Below are 15,726 nucleotides of genomic sequence, written 5' to 3' on the forward strand. Positions count from 1 at the left end.
TGCTGTTCCTCTTGCCGGGAATACTCCTCTCCAAACCGCCATCAGCTTGCTCTCTCACCACCTTCAAGTTTTTGCTCAAATTTCAGCTACTCATGACTACTCTATTGATTACTTCTTAATCAAGTCCGGCTTATAACCTTCCATTCTTCTCCATACTTACTACTTGCTAAATTACCATACCACTTATTTATTTTATTCATGTCTTTCCCCACTAATATGTAGGCTGGTGAAGGGGAAGTGAAGATTTTTCTCTGTATGGCCCATTGATGTATCCCCAGCACACAGTGGGTACTCAGTACATTGTTGACTAAATAGAGGGGATGAGTGTAGGGAAATGTGCAAATTGGAAGGATGAAATTTCTATTTGATGGCTTCAGTTTGGGAGGAAAGTGGTGATGTGAAGGGGAGGTAGTAAAGGGGGGGGGCAGATTTGAGGAGAGTGGAAGTTTGAAAACCTTGTTCACGTGGTGAAAAAGTTGAGGAGATATAAATATAAGATTGCCTAGATGTACTTAGGGTTGATTTGATTTTGATGATCATGAGATTTTAGTGGAATTAGACTACTGTATTTTCCAACAGACTTTCTCAGTGTCCACTGAGAAAGTGAAGGTTTGGTGTAATTCAGGCTGTAGTTTTGCCAGACAGAGACAAAGGGTGTAGGGTGCAGTTCTCAGTTGTGGCTGCACTTTGCCATCTATCACGAAGGACTTTAAAAGTGGCCAGTTTGTAAATTCAGACCTTATGTCTACTGCCTCTACATGAGTAAATAAGGACCTCTGGATCTGTTAACTATTTACACTATTATCTCTGCTTAAAAAGATGTATCATTTACTAATACGGTGCTGTCCTAGAGATTTTTACTCCCCTTTTCCTTCTTTTCTTTTTTTAATATTTTTTTTATTTCTAGGAGAGACAGAGACAGCGTGAGCAGGGGAGGGTCAGAGAGAGAGGGAGATACAGACTCGGAAATAGGCTCCAGGCTCTGAGCTGGCAGTCAGCACAGAGCCCGACGCGGGTCTCGAACCCACGAACCACGAGATCATGAACAAAGCGAAAGTCGGACGTTTAACGGTCTAAGCCACCCTGGTGCCCCTTTACTCCCCTTTTCTAAAGAGTAATTTTGGTTGCAGCTTTCCTATTTTTCCACATAGTTGAAAGAAAGCCTTACATCACAACTCTGAGAACTCAAATGGTTTCCTTTCAGTTACATACTGCAGTTAAAATATAAACTCTGGGGGTGCCTGGGTGGCTCAGTTGGTTAAGTCTCTGGCCTCGGCTAAGGTCATGATGTCACATTCGTGGGTTCGAGCCCCGCGTCCGGTTCTGTGCTGACAGCTAGCTCAGAGCCTGGAGCCTGCTTCAGATTCTGTTATCTCCCTCTCTCTCTCTGACCCTCCCCTGCTCACGCTGCCTCTCTCTCTCTCTCAGGAATAAATTAAAAAAAAATAAAATAAAATAAAACATTAAAAAAATTAAAATATAAACTCTGTAAGAGAACAAACCAAGTTAATTTGTTTAATAGTGTGTTCCCAAGACATGATACACAGGTCAATAATTTTTTTTTTGAGTGAATGAATAACCACCAGCAGTAGGGCATGTATGTGCCACGTGTTTCTTAAATATTTGTCATTTCATTTACTTCTGACAAACAGTGCTATATCCTATCAAGCCAATTTAGAGAAAAGGAAGCAGAATCACTGCAATTTTAGTAATTTCCTGACATCACACTGCTAGTCAGTCAGTAATGTAGCCAGAGCTCTACATTATGTCATTCTGATCCCAAAAGCCATTCTTTTAACCACTATACTATGCTACATGGGAGGAAGGCAAGGACAGAGAAAAAAGTAGGTAAAAATTTCAAGGAATACATTCTTATTTTGTGATCCTTTAGAAATTCTAGCAAAACTGGGGCACCTGGGTGGCTCAGTTGGTTGAGCATCTGACTGTTGATTTTGGCTCAGGTCATGGTCTCACAGTTGTGAGATTGAGCCCTGTGTCAGGCTCTGTGCTCTGAATAGAGCCTGCTTAAGATTCTTTCCCTCTCCCTGCTCTCTCTCTCTCTCTCTCTTATAAACACCTACCCCCCCTTCAAAAAAAACAAAACTAAAAAAGACATTTTAGGGGAGCCTGGGTGGCTTAGTCGGTTAAGCGTCCGACTTTCGCTTAGGTCATGATCTCACGGTTTGTGGGTTTGAGCCCCACGTCGGGCTCTGTGCTGAATGCCAGCTCAGAGCCTGGAGCCTGATTTGGTCTGTGTCTCCTTCTCTCTCTGACCCTCCCCTGCTCATGCTGTCTCTCTCTCTCTCAGAAATAAATAAAACATTAAAAAAATTAAAAAAAAAGACATTTTAGCAAAAACTTTTTAAGTCACTTTTACAACTAGAGGTTTGAGGACTTCACTTTTTGACTCTTCTCCATGAATAGGATCACATTAAAATCATGGTCACCTACAGCCTATGGGCTAGTAGTTTTTCCTCTCTGTTGGTTGAGATGTGTTAATCTGTTGGTTGAAATATGGGTCTTTTGTGCATGTACAAACTTCCAATTTCTCAAGAATGTAAATAGTCTAACATTTGCTATACATATGTAAATTTATGTAAATTTAAAAACATTATCTAATACAATATTTTATCTGTATTAGGAATAAGCCAGCTTTTCTCTATTTTGTTTGTGACAGCAGTACTGGATATCAGAACCACGTCTTTTCCTCTTAAGAATTACTATACATATTTTGAAATGTTTATTTTGAGAAAGAGTGAGCACGAGCAGGGAGGGGCAGAAAGGGAGATTCCCAAGCAGGCTCCATGCTGTCAGCAGGGAGACCCAATATGGGGGCTTGATTTCATGATCGTGAGATCATGACCTGAGCCCATAAGAGTCAGATGCTCAACCGAGCCATGCAGGTGTCCCTTGCTATTTTCTTTGTAATTCTGTAGGTAAATATCCTTTCATCCAACAATCATATTTTTCTGATGCCACAGAGATAGCATTATAGTGGGAGACAACCAATAAAGAAAATATATATTATATGGCAAATAGTAAAAATAGCAGGATGGGGGGGCATAAACAGAGTTCTCAGAGGAAAGACCTTTCTGTTAAGGTGAGATTTAAGCAGAGACTTAAAAAAGTGAAATAGTGTGAACCACCCAGGAGGCCCGTTTTTTTTTAAATGATGGTAGCTATTAAAACATGTTTTTAAGTTGACACAAGTGATCTAGTTGAGAGGGAAAAAATTGGAAAGTAGACAATTCCAAGAGAGAAATAGAATTCAAGGCAAATGTGGCAAGTTTGATCTTAGGAATTTTGACAGTCTATCCATAGTAGCAGCAGTATAGCAGTGTATTCAGATATAGGAAGGTTGGTAGATGCAATGGTGAGTAGCAGCCAGCTGTTACTGATTTCTGATTTTTTTTTTTTTTTCTATTTCCCTGGAGAGATTTGAAGCAAGGACTTACTCAGGAGGAGTGGGATTAAGAGGTCAAACAGCTGTTTAAGAGAGCAGGGGTAAATGTATTACAGAAATTAGTTTAAGGGGGGGTGGAGGGAACACAAGGAGCTCAATCCAGAATTGGTATGGTTGTTTTTCTCCAGCCAAGTTCAACTGCTCTGCTGCAAACATACAGTGAATTAACCAGGATTGTGGATTAGAAAGATAAAATGGAGGAGAGAAGGAAAGGATTGAAGGTATTCACAAAGGATTTATAACAACGGATAATGGAATCTAAAAATAGGCAATGAGTTTTTTTAAAAAAATGGGTATAACATTTAGATGTACCTTTAAGTAAATAACTGACTTTTATTGTAGGGGGTAGTTCTATGAAGTCACTGTGAACACTGATCTGTTCCTAGGGGAAAAGAGGGTTAGGTTCTGGAGGGACTCTGGTCACAACATTTTCATCAGTTTTTATTTAAAAATCTTATATTGTTGATTCCTTAACACTGAACTCATCATGGTCAAGAGCACAAATAATAAGCCTGAAAGTTTATTGAGGACGGTGTTTTCTCCCAAGGCACATCACATTTTTTGCTTAGGGGTACTCAACAGCAATTTAGCACTATGCTTGGAGGGGCATTTAAGACAGAAAAACCAATAAAAAGCATGAAAAGTGCAAAAACCACAAAAGCATATATATTATGAAAAGTACATTTATTTACAATATGAGAGCTGAAATAATAAGGCAGGGCTGTCTTGTTACACTCAGCTGGGAATGTTAAATTTTTTGCCACTGTGCATGTCTGTGAATGCTATGCACAGATTTGGTGGTTACAAATTTTAGTGAGTAGGCAAATTTGCAAATATGGAATCTATGAATAATGAATATTGTACATTGCCTTGTACAGTGTCCCCCAGTTCGCTGCTTTTGATCAAATGGTATATGTCAAAGTTACAGCACACGATTATCATCAAGAAATGAACAATTTTTGCTTCCAGTTTTCAAAAAGATTCTGCCTAAGATTTTTACATTTGTGCGTACTCTGCTAATCTGTCTTCAGTGTATTTGTTACAAAAGTGTTAGAAGTTGCACGTAAGACTCTAGGTTTTTAATTTTTTCACTCATTTCAGTCACTAGCAGGGTTTTTTTTTTTGTTGTTACCAATAGCTCACAGGGGCATTCAGCTTTTACTGGCCGTCACAAAAAGCAATAATCTCAACACTTGGCAGGTGGATTTGACAAACAGGGTAGATAAGCATTTTTTTTTTCCCCAATCAGTTGTGATTTCAGGGCCTTTTCCCCGCATCATTCCCTCTATTACGCCCAGCAATGAGGGTAATTGTTGGAAACCAAGTCAGCTACTTTTGGATACTGGTTTCCGGTGGGGGTCTTGTTTCTCTGGTTTCCTGTTTTACCTTTTTCTTTTACGCAAATAAGTATATAATTATGTTATTACAATCTATTTATTAAATTAATGCTGCCTTATAAGGAATTTCGAGAGGGGAGGAAACCCCACCTGAATATCAACCACTAACCACCCCAAGCTTAATGGGGTGGGGGTGCATTTGACTTTTCCCCTCCCAATGCGCCAAAGTTGGTATTGTGCCGGCAGCGGTACAGAAAATTCAACGCGTTGTAGCTTCATTCAGCACAACCTACACCTTCATTCACGTGCAGAACGTGCGGAAGAGTTTTCTTTCACCAAAGGACTTCAAGGAGGAAGAGGAACTAGAAAAGAAAAATGGGAAATGAAGGAGAGGGTGGGGAGGACACAGCCGGGGACGGAAAACATTCAGCAAGGATGAGGCGGTTCAACGTTTTCGCCAGTAACCCATTCCGCTCCAATCAGTTTCGGTTTTAATTCACTGCCCCGAGCCGCGCTCCCTCCGCAAACCGGGGACCTTCGCCTTACAGCCGCTCGGGCGCATTCTGCACGACACCCCGTAACGCCTGCGTCTTTCCTCGCTCGGCAAGATCGCTTTCCTGCACGCCTCTGGGGGTGACACTTACTTCTAACGCGTCGACGCGAGAGCTCCGAGCAGCCCCTGCCCACCGAAGGCCGGCCGCGCGCTCGGCGTCCGGTCTGGGGCGGGTGACCGGGTTCCGGCTACCGGGAGCGGGCCACAGGGAGCAGCGGCACGCTCCCCACCTCCCTGAGGGCGGCTGCGTTCGCTGCCAACCGAGGAAGCTCCTTGGTAACCATCCGCCCGCCGCCCAACCGGGGAGTGGGGGGTGGGGGGTTCCGACCACCTCGCCGGAGCCCGAAGGGGCGGGGGCCGGCGGCCGGAGAGCTCACCCAAGGGCACCCGCCCACCCCCGCGCCTCTGGGCGCACGCGCAGCAGCCGCAGCCTCCTTTATTTAGTCCGCGATGGCTTCTCTCACGCCCCAGCGTCCTCCTCCCGAAGGCGGCTCCCTCCCCGCGCATCCCGGGGCCCCCGGGACCAGCCTCGAGAGGGCCCCCGAGCGGGACTATCCCTAAACTGGAACGGCAGCGGCCAGACTTGCGCTTGAGGACAAGAAGCGGCAACCGGAAAGACCTGACGGGTAGCGAGGAGGCGAGCCAGGCCTCAGAGGAAGAGGAAGGCCGGGGCGGGCCGAGGTTTGCCGAAGGCGGCGTTCCGGAGCCGCGCGGGGCGGGGAGGAAGGCAGAGGGTGGGAGAGGAGGGGCGCGGCGGAAACTGCCGAGGTTTTCCGAAGGCCGCGGCGTCCGAGTTGCCCGGATGTAGTTGGTGGAGCGGCAGCGGCGGCACCAGCGGCGGCGGCGGCGGCAGGAGGCGGAGGAGAAGGGCCAGGCAGCGGCGGCGACGGGGGGAGGAGGGGAGGAGGCGGCGGAGCAGGAGGAGGAGAAGGCGGAGAAGGCAGTAGCTCTCTGCGGGGCTGAGCCGGACGTGTCTTCTTGCCCCCTCCCCCCGGTTCGCCGCTGCCGCCGTGTAGTTGGCGCCGCTGCCCGGGCTGAGAGTGAGCGTGGTGTCGGCGGAGGGAGATGGCCCGGGAACGCCGGCGCCAGTAACGGGGAGGTGCTGAGAGTCGCCGAGGGCGCGCCGGGCCCTGGTGCCGGTGCTGCCGCCCGCCCGCCGCCTGCGCGCCCGCCCGCCCGCCTCTCGCGGCCGCTCTCCCCCTCCCCCGACACACACTCACAGGCCGGGCATTGATGGTAATGTATGCGAGGAAACAGCAGAGACTCAGTGATGGGTAAATTGTCTTTTCGTTTCGGGCCGGGCCGCAGCGCGGGCGGGGGGCGGCGGCGGCGGCGTAGGGGGGGGGGGGGCTGTTCCTCCTTATCTGGTGCTGGCCGAGCCGCCATTTTTGTTGTTAACCCTGATCCGGATCGGGCTGGGGAGGAGGAGCAGCCGCGCGAGCAGGCGAGGACTGAGTGAGTGTGGAGGCAGCGGAGGGCCGGGTTCGCCGCGTTTCGCCCTCGTTACCGCCTTTCAGCCGTGTGTGTATGCGGGGGGGATGGGGGGGGGAGGCTCATTGCCGGTACGTTTGGTAGGTCTCCCGCGGGGAGGGGCGCTGGGGGGGCACCCGTTTTCTTCCTCCCCGCCCGAGGTGTCTCATATCGCCGTCTCTCTTCCTGTTTTTCAGCTGTCACGACCGGAGGGGGGACTCGCAGCCTTACCAGGTACCAGCCGAGACCGGGGTGGAGGGGTGGGTGGGGGGACGGAGGGGGAAGGGAGGAACTGCTACTCGAGCGCAGGCTTCAGAAGTCGCTACAGGCCCTTCGGTGCAACAAATCTGAAACTAGCACCGCGGGTCCCCGTAAAATTCGTGTTTGGTTCTATTAGCGCTCTCCAACAACGTTTAGGGACTTATTTTGACAGGTGACTGAAGGAAGTTCAGGGTTGGTTTTTTTTCTTTTTTTTTTTTTCCTTTTTGTGGGAAAAATATTCCTAGCCAGGAAGGACCTGACTCGATTATTTCAGTGTGAAGGAATCGATGGGATGAGGGGATAGGTGACTTCTGAGCAATGTTTATCTATTGTATTTGGGAACTAAAAGTTACTCTAATAATATTTAAATTAGGAAGGTCTAGGAAGAAATGGCTAATTGATTTGCACTTCGTATGTGTGTCCTGAACTATCTCTTCCCTGTTTGAATGGTTTTGGCACAGGGAATTGCCTTACTGGTGAAAGATCGTGCTTTCCTCTTTGTAAGAATCGAAGTCTTTGGCTACTTGGATAATTCATTCTAATATAGACGGTTCTATGTATGTAGGTTCCTTTTTGTTAACTGCGGTTTCTGAATATCAAGTTTTTAAAAATTATGGTAGAACTGGGCCCTGTTTTGATGGGGAAAAATCTCAAACGGCTGGTAACTGTCAGATGACACAGAAGTAAATATAAGTAAATACTTTTCTACTCTGCACGTTTAGTCGCTTAAAGGGGTTTCTAAGCTGATAGTTCTGTTACTTGCTAGCAGGAGTTGTTAAAGCTCAAGTTAAAAGCCCTAAGTCTCTTGAAGTGGAAAATCGTTTGTTCATTACCTTCGGATAGTCAAGAGATTAAACTCTGTTGAATCTGCTCCTCTGAAACATTTTAATTACACATTGTGAAAGACTGGTTTGTTATGGTTGTCTTACATGTGTGTTAGAATAAAACTGAACCATTATTGTGAGGGAGTTCCATTAAGTTATGTTAGGAAATAGGAAGTATTGACCAATATTTTTATACTTTAAAATTATTTTCCACACCTGCAAGAGTAGGTAAGTTAGGTCTGAAATGTTTGATTTGATTCAGAAAGTTGGAGAACCTGATGCTTTCTTTTTTTTTTGTAGGTTTGCAGAAACATGCTTCTGCTTATTTATGCACATCAGTTTTAGAACCAAGATTACACTATTACACAAGATGAAACTAGTACATTAGTTTCTACTTTGGGTGAAACTTCGTAATTTGCAGAAAAACTTACTATGGAATTAATGTACCTGAGTGTTTGATTTCTTATATTTACAGTATATTTAGTGAAGGGTATTTTGTTTTCTTTTTTAAACATGGTTTGTATGAGGAGCCTTATAATAACTCTGGGGCATTTAGGTCTTGTTTGAATAACTTAGAGGCAGAATTGAAAATAGAAATTTGAATTTTATTGATAAAAGTTTATTATACTGAAGTTAATACACCAGATTTTATAAAATTGGTTTTGTTTATTATTTAAGTTTAAAGTTTCAATTCTTTCTCTCTTTTTTTTTGGGGGGGTGATGTTTTACAGGCACTTAAGTATTCATCGAAGAGTCACCCCAGTAGTGGTGATCACAGACATGAAAAAATGCGAGACGCCGCAGATCCTTCACCACCAAATAAAATGTTGCGGAGATCTGATAGTCCTGAAAACAAATATAGTGACAGCACAGGTCACAGTAAGGCCAAAAATGTGCATATTCACAGAGTTAGAGAGAGGGATGGTGGTGAGTAGATTTTTAATGAAACTTCCACATGTATTTAACAATAGCTCTGTGTAAAACAAGGTGGCCGTGGTATTTCCAGCTTGCGGATATGACCATATGGTTATGTCATCAAAATATTTTATTTCCATCAGTTAATCCCTAAAAAAGTCAGCTGTAGAAGTAAGGTGCTGATCTGAGCATCTTAAAATGGATACCAATGGCATATAATAAGGGAATGCCTTTATGAATATAACCTTTCACATGCTCTGTTAATGATGAAATGCAGAACATTTTTCCAAGAAAAGAATTTTCACCTTTTCAAGTAAAGATTTCAGTTTATTTGGCTCAGTTTAAAATTCTTAACTGCTGCTTCAATTTATTTTTATAAGGGGTTCAAATGTGTTTCCTACTGATAAATTACGAGTTTAAAAGTTTAGTAGGGTTTTTGAGATTGTTTACAGGTTTAAAAAATCGCTTGTGATTATAAAATTCTTTTGGGTTTTTGTTGTAAGCATTTAAAATGTTATTTTTGGTGTTCTCCAGGGTCTTACTAACATAATTTCTATACTGTGTTCCTATAGATATTCAGCTTTTTAAAAGTATGCCCCATTTCTTTTGTATAGTGCTGTTACCCTTCAGTTTTTACCTTACCTCATCTCAGGCTCTTTGTGGTAGGAGGCTAAGAAAAAGTAAATAAATACAATTAACTTTTCAGAATTTATCAAAAAATGAGATTTCATGTCTAAAGCATGTATTGAGGGACAAACCAATTTCACTAAGGTGATTAAAACATCTGTGTTTTTCCTCCCACACTGTAAAATTTCTAATTTCCTTAGGGTAATTTGTTTGAGATACAAATATTCAACAGTGATGGTGCTTTTAGAAGCTTCTAAGGAAACTCAGTGGAGTGCCATGTGGCTTTCTGCCTCTGTCAACTAGCTTCTCAGTACTTTACTTTTAAAAAATATCCAGCATCTTCTGGTCCTCTTTTTTGCCTCTTAGGATGGAGAACTGCTTTATTCAGTGTGATCAGATATTCAGAAACCTGGGTCTCCTCTGTACACAGTTACCTGGGTTGAGGAAATTAGTAATGGTCAGAAGATTGCATTGACATGAAAGAACTTAGATGGTTATTGGATGGGAGGTGAATGTAGTCCCCCTGTTGAACATAGCCATAGTTTTTTGCTACTTAGGCAGATACGCTATATTTTTGTTCATGAGTAACCAATAATAGCAGGTGGGTTTGATTATTAAGTGTTAGAAGTTCTTTGGCAAAATTACTTGAAACTATTGATGTTTTTAATTTTGTGTAGTGTTAATGTATGGTGCGAGATGATACTATTCTCAATCACTTTTCTGTAGTGGATTTCATTTTAAACGTTAGCTCTTAGAAGGCAGGAACTGTTTGCATTGTACTGTACTTTATTTTTCAAATTTTGGTGATTGTGACAAAATAGGTTTGGTACTTCATCTCCTTATGGATAAATATCTTGGGTTCTCTTTCAGTGATTGTGATCTGGTTTAATGAATTGTCTATGTCTAAATCTGGGAAGAAGTCAGTTTAGGGCATTTCGAACACTTATAGTTAACTGTACCTGATAATTCCTTTATAGGTGAATTAATCCCAAGACCATTCTGCTACTTATTCAACAAACATGTGGCAACAATTTGTGGTATTCCTGGAAGTAAAGATAAAATGTGATCCCGGCTTGGAAACTAGTTTGAAAGACTGACTCTTGGTCAGCTGCTTGCTTTTTCTATACTCCTTTTTTCTTCATTTTAAATTTATTTCCTATATGAATTCCAGATATTTTCCCTAGGCTTTTGGTTTTCTTTATTTGCATCTGCTTATTGATTCTTCCATTTGTAAGGAACTTTTCTATTTTTCAGTAGTCATTTGCTGAATTAAGTCCCACTTTCTGATTTGCTTTTTAGCTGCCTATCTGTCTTACTCTGTAGACTTTTAACTAATAAAAGCTCTGTTCTGAAGTTAGGGAGTGCAGATTTGGTGATTCTTTTAAAGATATGAAGTGGTCATTTTCTCATTTAATACTTTGTCAATATACATTGACACCAGGTATTTTCCTTGATTGCTGATATGTGTTTGAAATGGAGTTTTTCGAAGTGTAGAAGTATAATCTTATTACACCCATTTGTATCTTTTTAGGTTTTAATTTTTAAATATTTAGAGACAGAGAAAGAGATTGGTATCAGTCTATTTTGAGGCAAAACCATTACCCAAATTCAAATGCAAGTGGGTTGGATTATCTGTGCCCATTGTAAGTAACAATTTAGTATACGAACAGGTTACTACATTGTTTATTGACTTAATGTCAAATGTGTTTTCATTTTAGAGTTTTAAAAAAATGAGTTTAGTAAATAACGTTAAGAGCCTATGTGTAATTTGTCACTTGTATCTTACAAAACATGTTAAATGTGTGTGGAACTTCTAAAGTGTTGTGTGTGTGTGTGTGTGTGTGTGTGTGTGTTTTGAAATTGGACTTTACTGGCATCTATCCACAGCACAACATGTTTTTTACAGTAATTACTAGATTTCTTTTATGGCACCTTGTATTTCCCTGAAAAATGCTAGTTCAGAAGTAATGTATAAAATGACTAATTTACCATGAAAAATAAGAAAGCACTTATTGAGAAGGACCGTCAGTTGGATTGTGAGTCCTAGAAATCCTTAGTTGAAAGACTGACTGCAACATAATATGTACAGTTAAGTTTTATTCTGTAGGATGTATTAAAGGGAATGCAGTTTATTGTAAATAAAAGGAAGTTCTGTGAGAGTATAATTCTTTAACTTAAAAAAAATCAAAGCTATTCTGTGTTCTGTGATTTATTTGCAAAAGTCTTTTGTTTAAAAATAACTAAAAGCAAGACTCTTAAGATTTTTTTTTTTTAGCTTAGACATGTTTTAAAAGTGTAGCTGACATCTAGACCTTAGAAGTATGAGCCTACAGGTTGAATTTGTTCTTTGATGGAATTTTAAAAACACTTTGGTTATTAAAGAGTGTTTTTCTGGAGAACTGGTTTCAAATGATTATTTCACCAAGTAACTTTAAATTTAAGAATGATGGGGCGCCTGGGTGGCTCAGTCAGTTAAGTGTCCGACTTTGGCTCAGGTCATGATCTCACAGTTCGTGGGTTCGAGCCCCGCATCAGGCTCTGTGCTGACAGCTAACCCAGAGCCTGAAGCCTTTTTCAGATTCTGTTTCTCCCTGTCTCTGACCCTCCCCTCCTCATGCTGTCTCTCTCTCTCTCTCTCTCTCTCTCTCAGAAATAAATAAAAGACATTAAAAAAATTAAAAAGAATTATGATAGTACAGATGAGTTTAGGAGTGAAAGGTGTCTTTGTAAGGATTCTGGAAAGCTGTTCCACAAAACTTCAACCTCGTGGGGGTTGTCCCATTTTTCACATTATCCATCTCAGAATTAACTGTTAAGAAAATTATAAGATATATTTGGAATACTTTTTAGAAACCTCTTTTTGGGGGAGATAGCTCAATTGACTAATTGCAAAATCTATTGGTTTTCTGATTTGTTGGATTTCTTTAAATTTGGATAGCTTCTTAGTTATTCAGATATCTTCTTTTTTTTTTTAATATTTTTATTTATTTCTAGGAGAGAGAGAGAGAGACAGCGTGAGCAGGGGAGGGTCAGAGAGAGAGGGAGACACAGACTCTGAAATAGGCTCCAGGCTCTGAGCTGGCAGTCAGCACAGAGCCCGACGCGGGGCTCGAACCCACGAACCGCGAGATCTTGACCTAAGCGAAAGTCAGACGCTTAACCGACTAAGCCACCCAGGCGCCCCAATCATTCAGATATCTTTGAGTACAAAGTAAAGTTTACCCTCAGTGGTTTACTTAATTATTGTTCCTAAAGATTTTAAAGTTTTTAGCTGCATAGTGAAAGCTTTTATCTTGTTATTTAGCCATACTGGAGATATTGAGAAATATATTTTAATCTAATTTTGAAATGAAGGATACTGTAACATTTGAAGGAAGTGTTCAGTAGGGACTATTTGGGGATAATTGGTGCTTTTATAGTTTTTAAAATATAGTAACATTTGAAGCTTTTCACATTGGATAATAGACTGCTACTTGTGTAACATGGCCTTACGGTTATTCAGATAACTTTCTATTCAAAACATAAAGGAAATCTGCTTTGCATTTGTAATGCTAGAAAGTATTATAAAAATAAACAGTTTCCTTTGATTCTCATGTTGCTCTTGGGAGGTAGAACAGATAGCATCCCTGTTTTACAAATGAAGGAAAATTTACTTGTATAAAGTTGAATAGTAGACTCTAGAAATTGGTCCTCTATACTCTGGTAAATTGTTTACACTGTCAGAGATGAAACATATTGGAAGCATATTTGGCTACTGTTTACTATAGCACAAATTAATTTGAAGTCAGTTTGCTTGTATCCTCTCAGTGCTTTCACCCAACATCCCCCGTGGTTACATCCTGCTAACTTAGTGCATTTTTAAAGCCTTGACATTGGCACAATATAGTTCTAGACTGAGTTATCAAGTCAGTATTTTAAAAAGTTTTAATGTGAAAATTGACCAAAATTTTTGCTTAGAACCAGCCATTTTTCTCAAATCCCTCATACTCTTGAGGCTTATTTTCAAAGCAACTTGGAAATTTCATATAGAATCTAAAGTTTATTAATATTTAGACTTCAGTCTAGTGAAAATAGGAGATAAATATTACCTATTTTTATTGATTCATGCTTTATAATAAGATAGTAAAGTAGGCAGGTATGTTTACATTGGATTTTCATAGGTCAGTTAAAGGCTACAAGAAACAGGTATTCCGTTTCAAGAGAAGCAATAAGGTTGGCAGATTAGCAGCCTTAATATTTTAACTCTTTAGTATTTTTTACTTAATTTTAGAAAATATATACACTCTAGACACATGTGCATGTATTTGAACACATTCATGTCATTTGTCTTAGAGTCATCACATTTTAACATTTTTGTTTTAAAGAGCTGGCTTAATGTATTGTTAATGATATAATGGTATTTCTGTATCACAACCAGAAATATTTTGGGTGGTTCACTTTGATCTATAAAGGCTGTTTTAATTGAACAAAATGTTTTTTAGTTGTGCAAGATGTATTTAAAGCTTTTGGTATAACATACTTAGGATTTTGGGTGCATAATTCACAGGAAACTTTCTCTAGATTGTCCCTGTTAAGCATCTGCTTCTTGTGTTCTGTTGTGCAGAATAGTTGTGGTATATGTAGTTTATCTTGTTATACCTGGAATAGTGAAGATAGCAACAAGCTGGGGCATCTTTACAAGGATTCTGTAAATGGGACGCAACATTCTATAAGTGGGGCTATTCTGCTTTTTGGATTCTAAACTAAGTATTAGGGATAACTACTTGTTAATCGTTTCAGAACCAGTTATTTAGATCTTGCAAATGTGGGGTGCCTGGGTGGCTCAGTCGGTTAAGCGTCCGACTTTGGCTCAGGTCATGATCTCATGGTTTATGGGTTCGAGCCCAGTGTCGGGCTCCATGCTGACAGCTCAGAGCCTGGAGGCTGCTTCAGATTCTGTATCTCCCTCTCTCTGATCCTCCCCTGTTCACGTGGTCTCTCTCTCTCTCTCTCTCTGTCAGAAATAAAACATTAAAAAAAAATTTAAAAAATCTTGCAAATGTATCCTAAGAAGAGTTTCCTTTCTGTTGCTGATAATGTAATACTTCATAATTTTGAAAGCCCTTTTACATTGTTTCTCATCTGATTCTTTAACAACTCTTTGTGAAACAGGCTGATGAGGGCTATTCCTGTTTAAGTGGTTGTACTTGGGAATGCAATTTGAAGACCGAGCTAAGATTTCATATATTGCTAAAAGACTTGCCTTCCAGTTTCAGTGATTAATAGTAGCCTAAATACTTGGGTTGCAATTATAACCACTTTTCAGTACTTAAAATACAACCATTAAACTCCTAGCTACTATCTTCTCTTACCAGGCCTCTGTAAGAGCCTGCTGAATGGTGTTCTTTTTGCTTCATACAGTCATTTCCCCCCACAGTCCAGTGTGGTCTGCTAAAATGCCGGTCAGTTCACATCACTCACTCAAAACCCTCAAAACAGTGACTTACTTACAAGCTCTACATCAAATACTCTGTAATCTGGTTGAATGTTTCTTCAGCCTTTCTTTTCACCTACCACTCTTCCCCCTTGTTTGTACTTCTCTGTCCATTCTGGCCTTATAGGAAGTAGTTCGTTCTTATCTCAAGGGTACTGCATGTTATGCTCCTCTTTACTGGGATGTTCATCTTTTTGTGTGTCCTCCTGGTGCTCACTCAACTTCAGTAATGTGATCAGATGGCACCCTCTCCCAGACGCTTTCCCTAGTATTCCTGGTCATTCTGAAATAGCCGTCCCCAGCACTGTTTATCCTTTCCATTGCCTTGCTCCTTCCTTGTACTTAACATGATCTGATGTTTTTTACTTACAGTCATTCTGCTATAACATGACACATGTTTTCCTGAAAGTTTTCATGCTGTGCAAAATAGCACCACAGGACTTAGGGGGAAAATGTGGTTAGGGGCACATTAAAAAGATAGAAACCTCAACAAATCCTAGCATAACATTAAATGGTTAAGGAGTACATTAATAGTGCAGTACACATGGTGCTTTACCTGGATGAAGACCTGGAATTAGCTTGTGGAAGTGGGCATCTGCAGATTGTGAGTTATTGTGAAGGGACAGAAGGAGAGTTATCTGAACTAACCCTCTCAAAGTTGTAACACAGATCATGGATGGATAAGACTCCTCACTGACAGGCTGAACTGGGGTAGCCAGCAGATGCTTGGGGTGTGTGCTTTGTGAATTCTTGTGTAGCTTGGTTCAGCTGGGTTCAGTTAGTGTTTTTCAAAAGGTGAAACT

General features: G+C 41.2%; 2 protein-coding genes across 9 annotated transcripts in view; one reads left to right on the forward strand and one right to left on the reverse strand.

The window, feature by feature from the left end:
- Window positions 1-4,130: 4,130 nt before the first annotated feature.
- On the reverse strand, window positions 4,131-6,584 carry LOC120247047 (translation initiation factor IF-2-like). Its single transcript, XM_039254761.1, has 3 exons — window positions 6,574-6,584; window positions 5,445-6,455; window positions 4,131-5,162 (listed from the first exon to the last, which is right to left on the reverse strand). Exons 1-2 carry the CDS (start codon window positions 6,582-6,584, stop codon window positions 5,447-5,449), a joined length of 1,020 nt encoding a protein of 339 aa, XP_039110692.1. The 3' UTR covers window positions 4,131-5,162; window positions 5,445-5,446.
- The window catches only part of WAC (WW domain containing adaptor with coiled-coil), an 81,653-nt gene continuing 71,879 nt past the window's right edge, over window positions 5,953-15,726 (forward strand). The window contains exons 1-3 of one of the 8 annotated variants that reach the window (XM_039254758.1): window positions 5,953-6,034; window positions 7,021-7,057; window positions 8,622-8,835. In XM_039254758.1, coding sequence (XP_039110689.1) covers window positions 8,697-8,835 — 139 coding nt within the window. In that variant the 5' untranslated portion in view covers window positions 5,953-6,034; window positions 7,021-7,057; window positions 8,622-8,696. Of the gene's footprint in view, window positions 6,035-6,245; window positions 6,628-6,790; window positions 6,809-7,020; window positions 7,058-8,621; window positions 8,836-15,726 lie in introns of those variants that run through there. The other 7 variants (XM_039254755.1, XM_039254759.1, XM_039254754.1 and 4 more) reach the window with 7 other exon arrangements.

This window comes from Hyaena hyaena, unplaced genomic scaffold, assembly GCF_003009895.1.
Source record: "Hyaena hyaena isolate Hyena2069 unplaced genomic scaffold, ASM300989v1 scaffold_498, whole genome shotgun sequence".
NCBI lineage: Eukaryota > Metazoa > Chordata > Mammalia > Carnivora > Hyaenidae > Hyaena > Hyaena hyaena.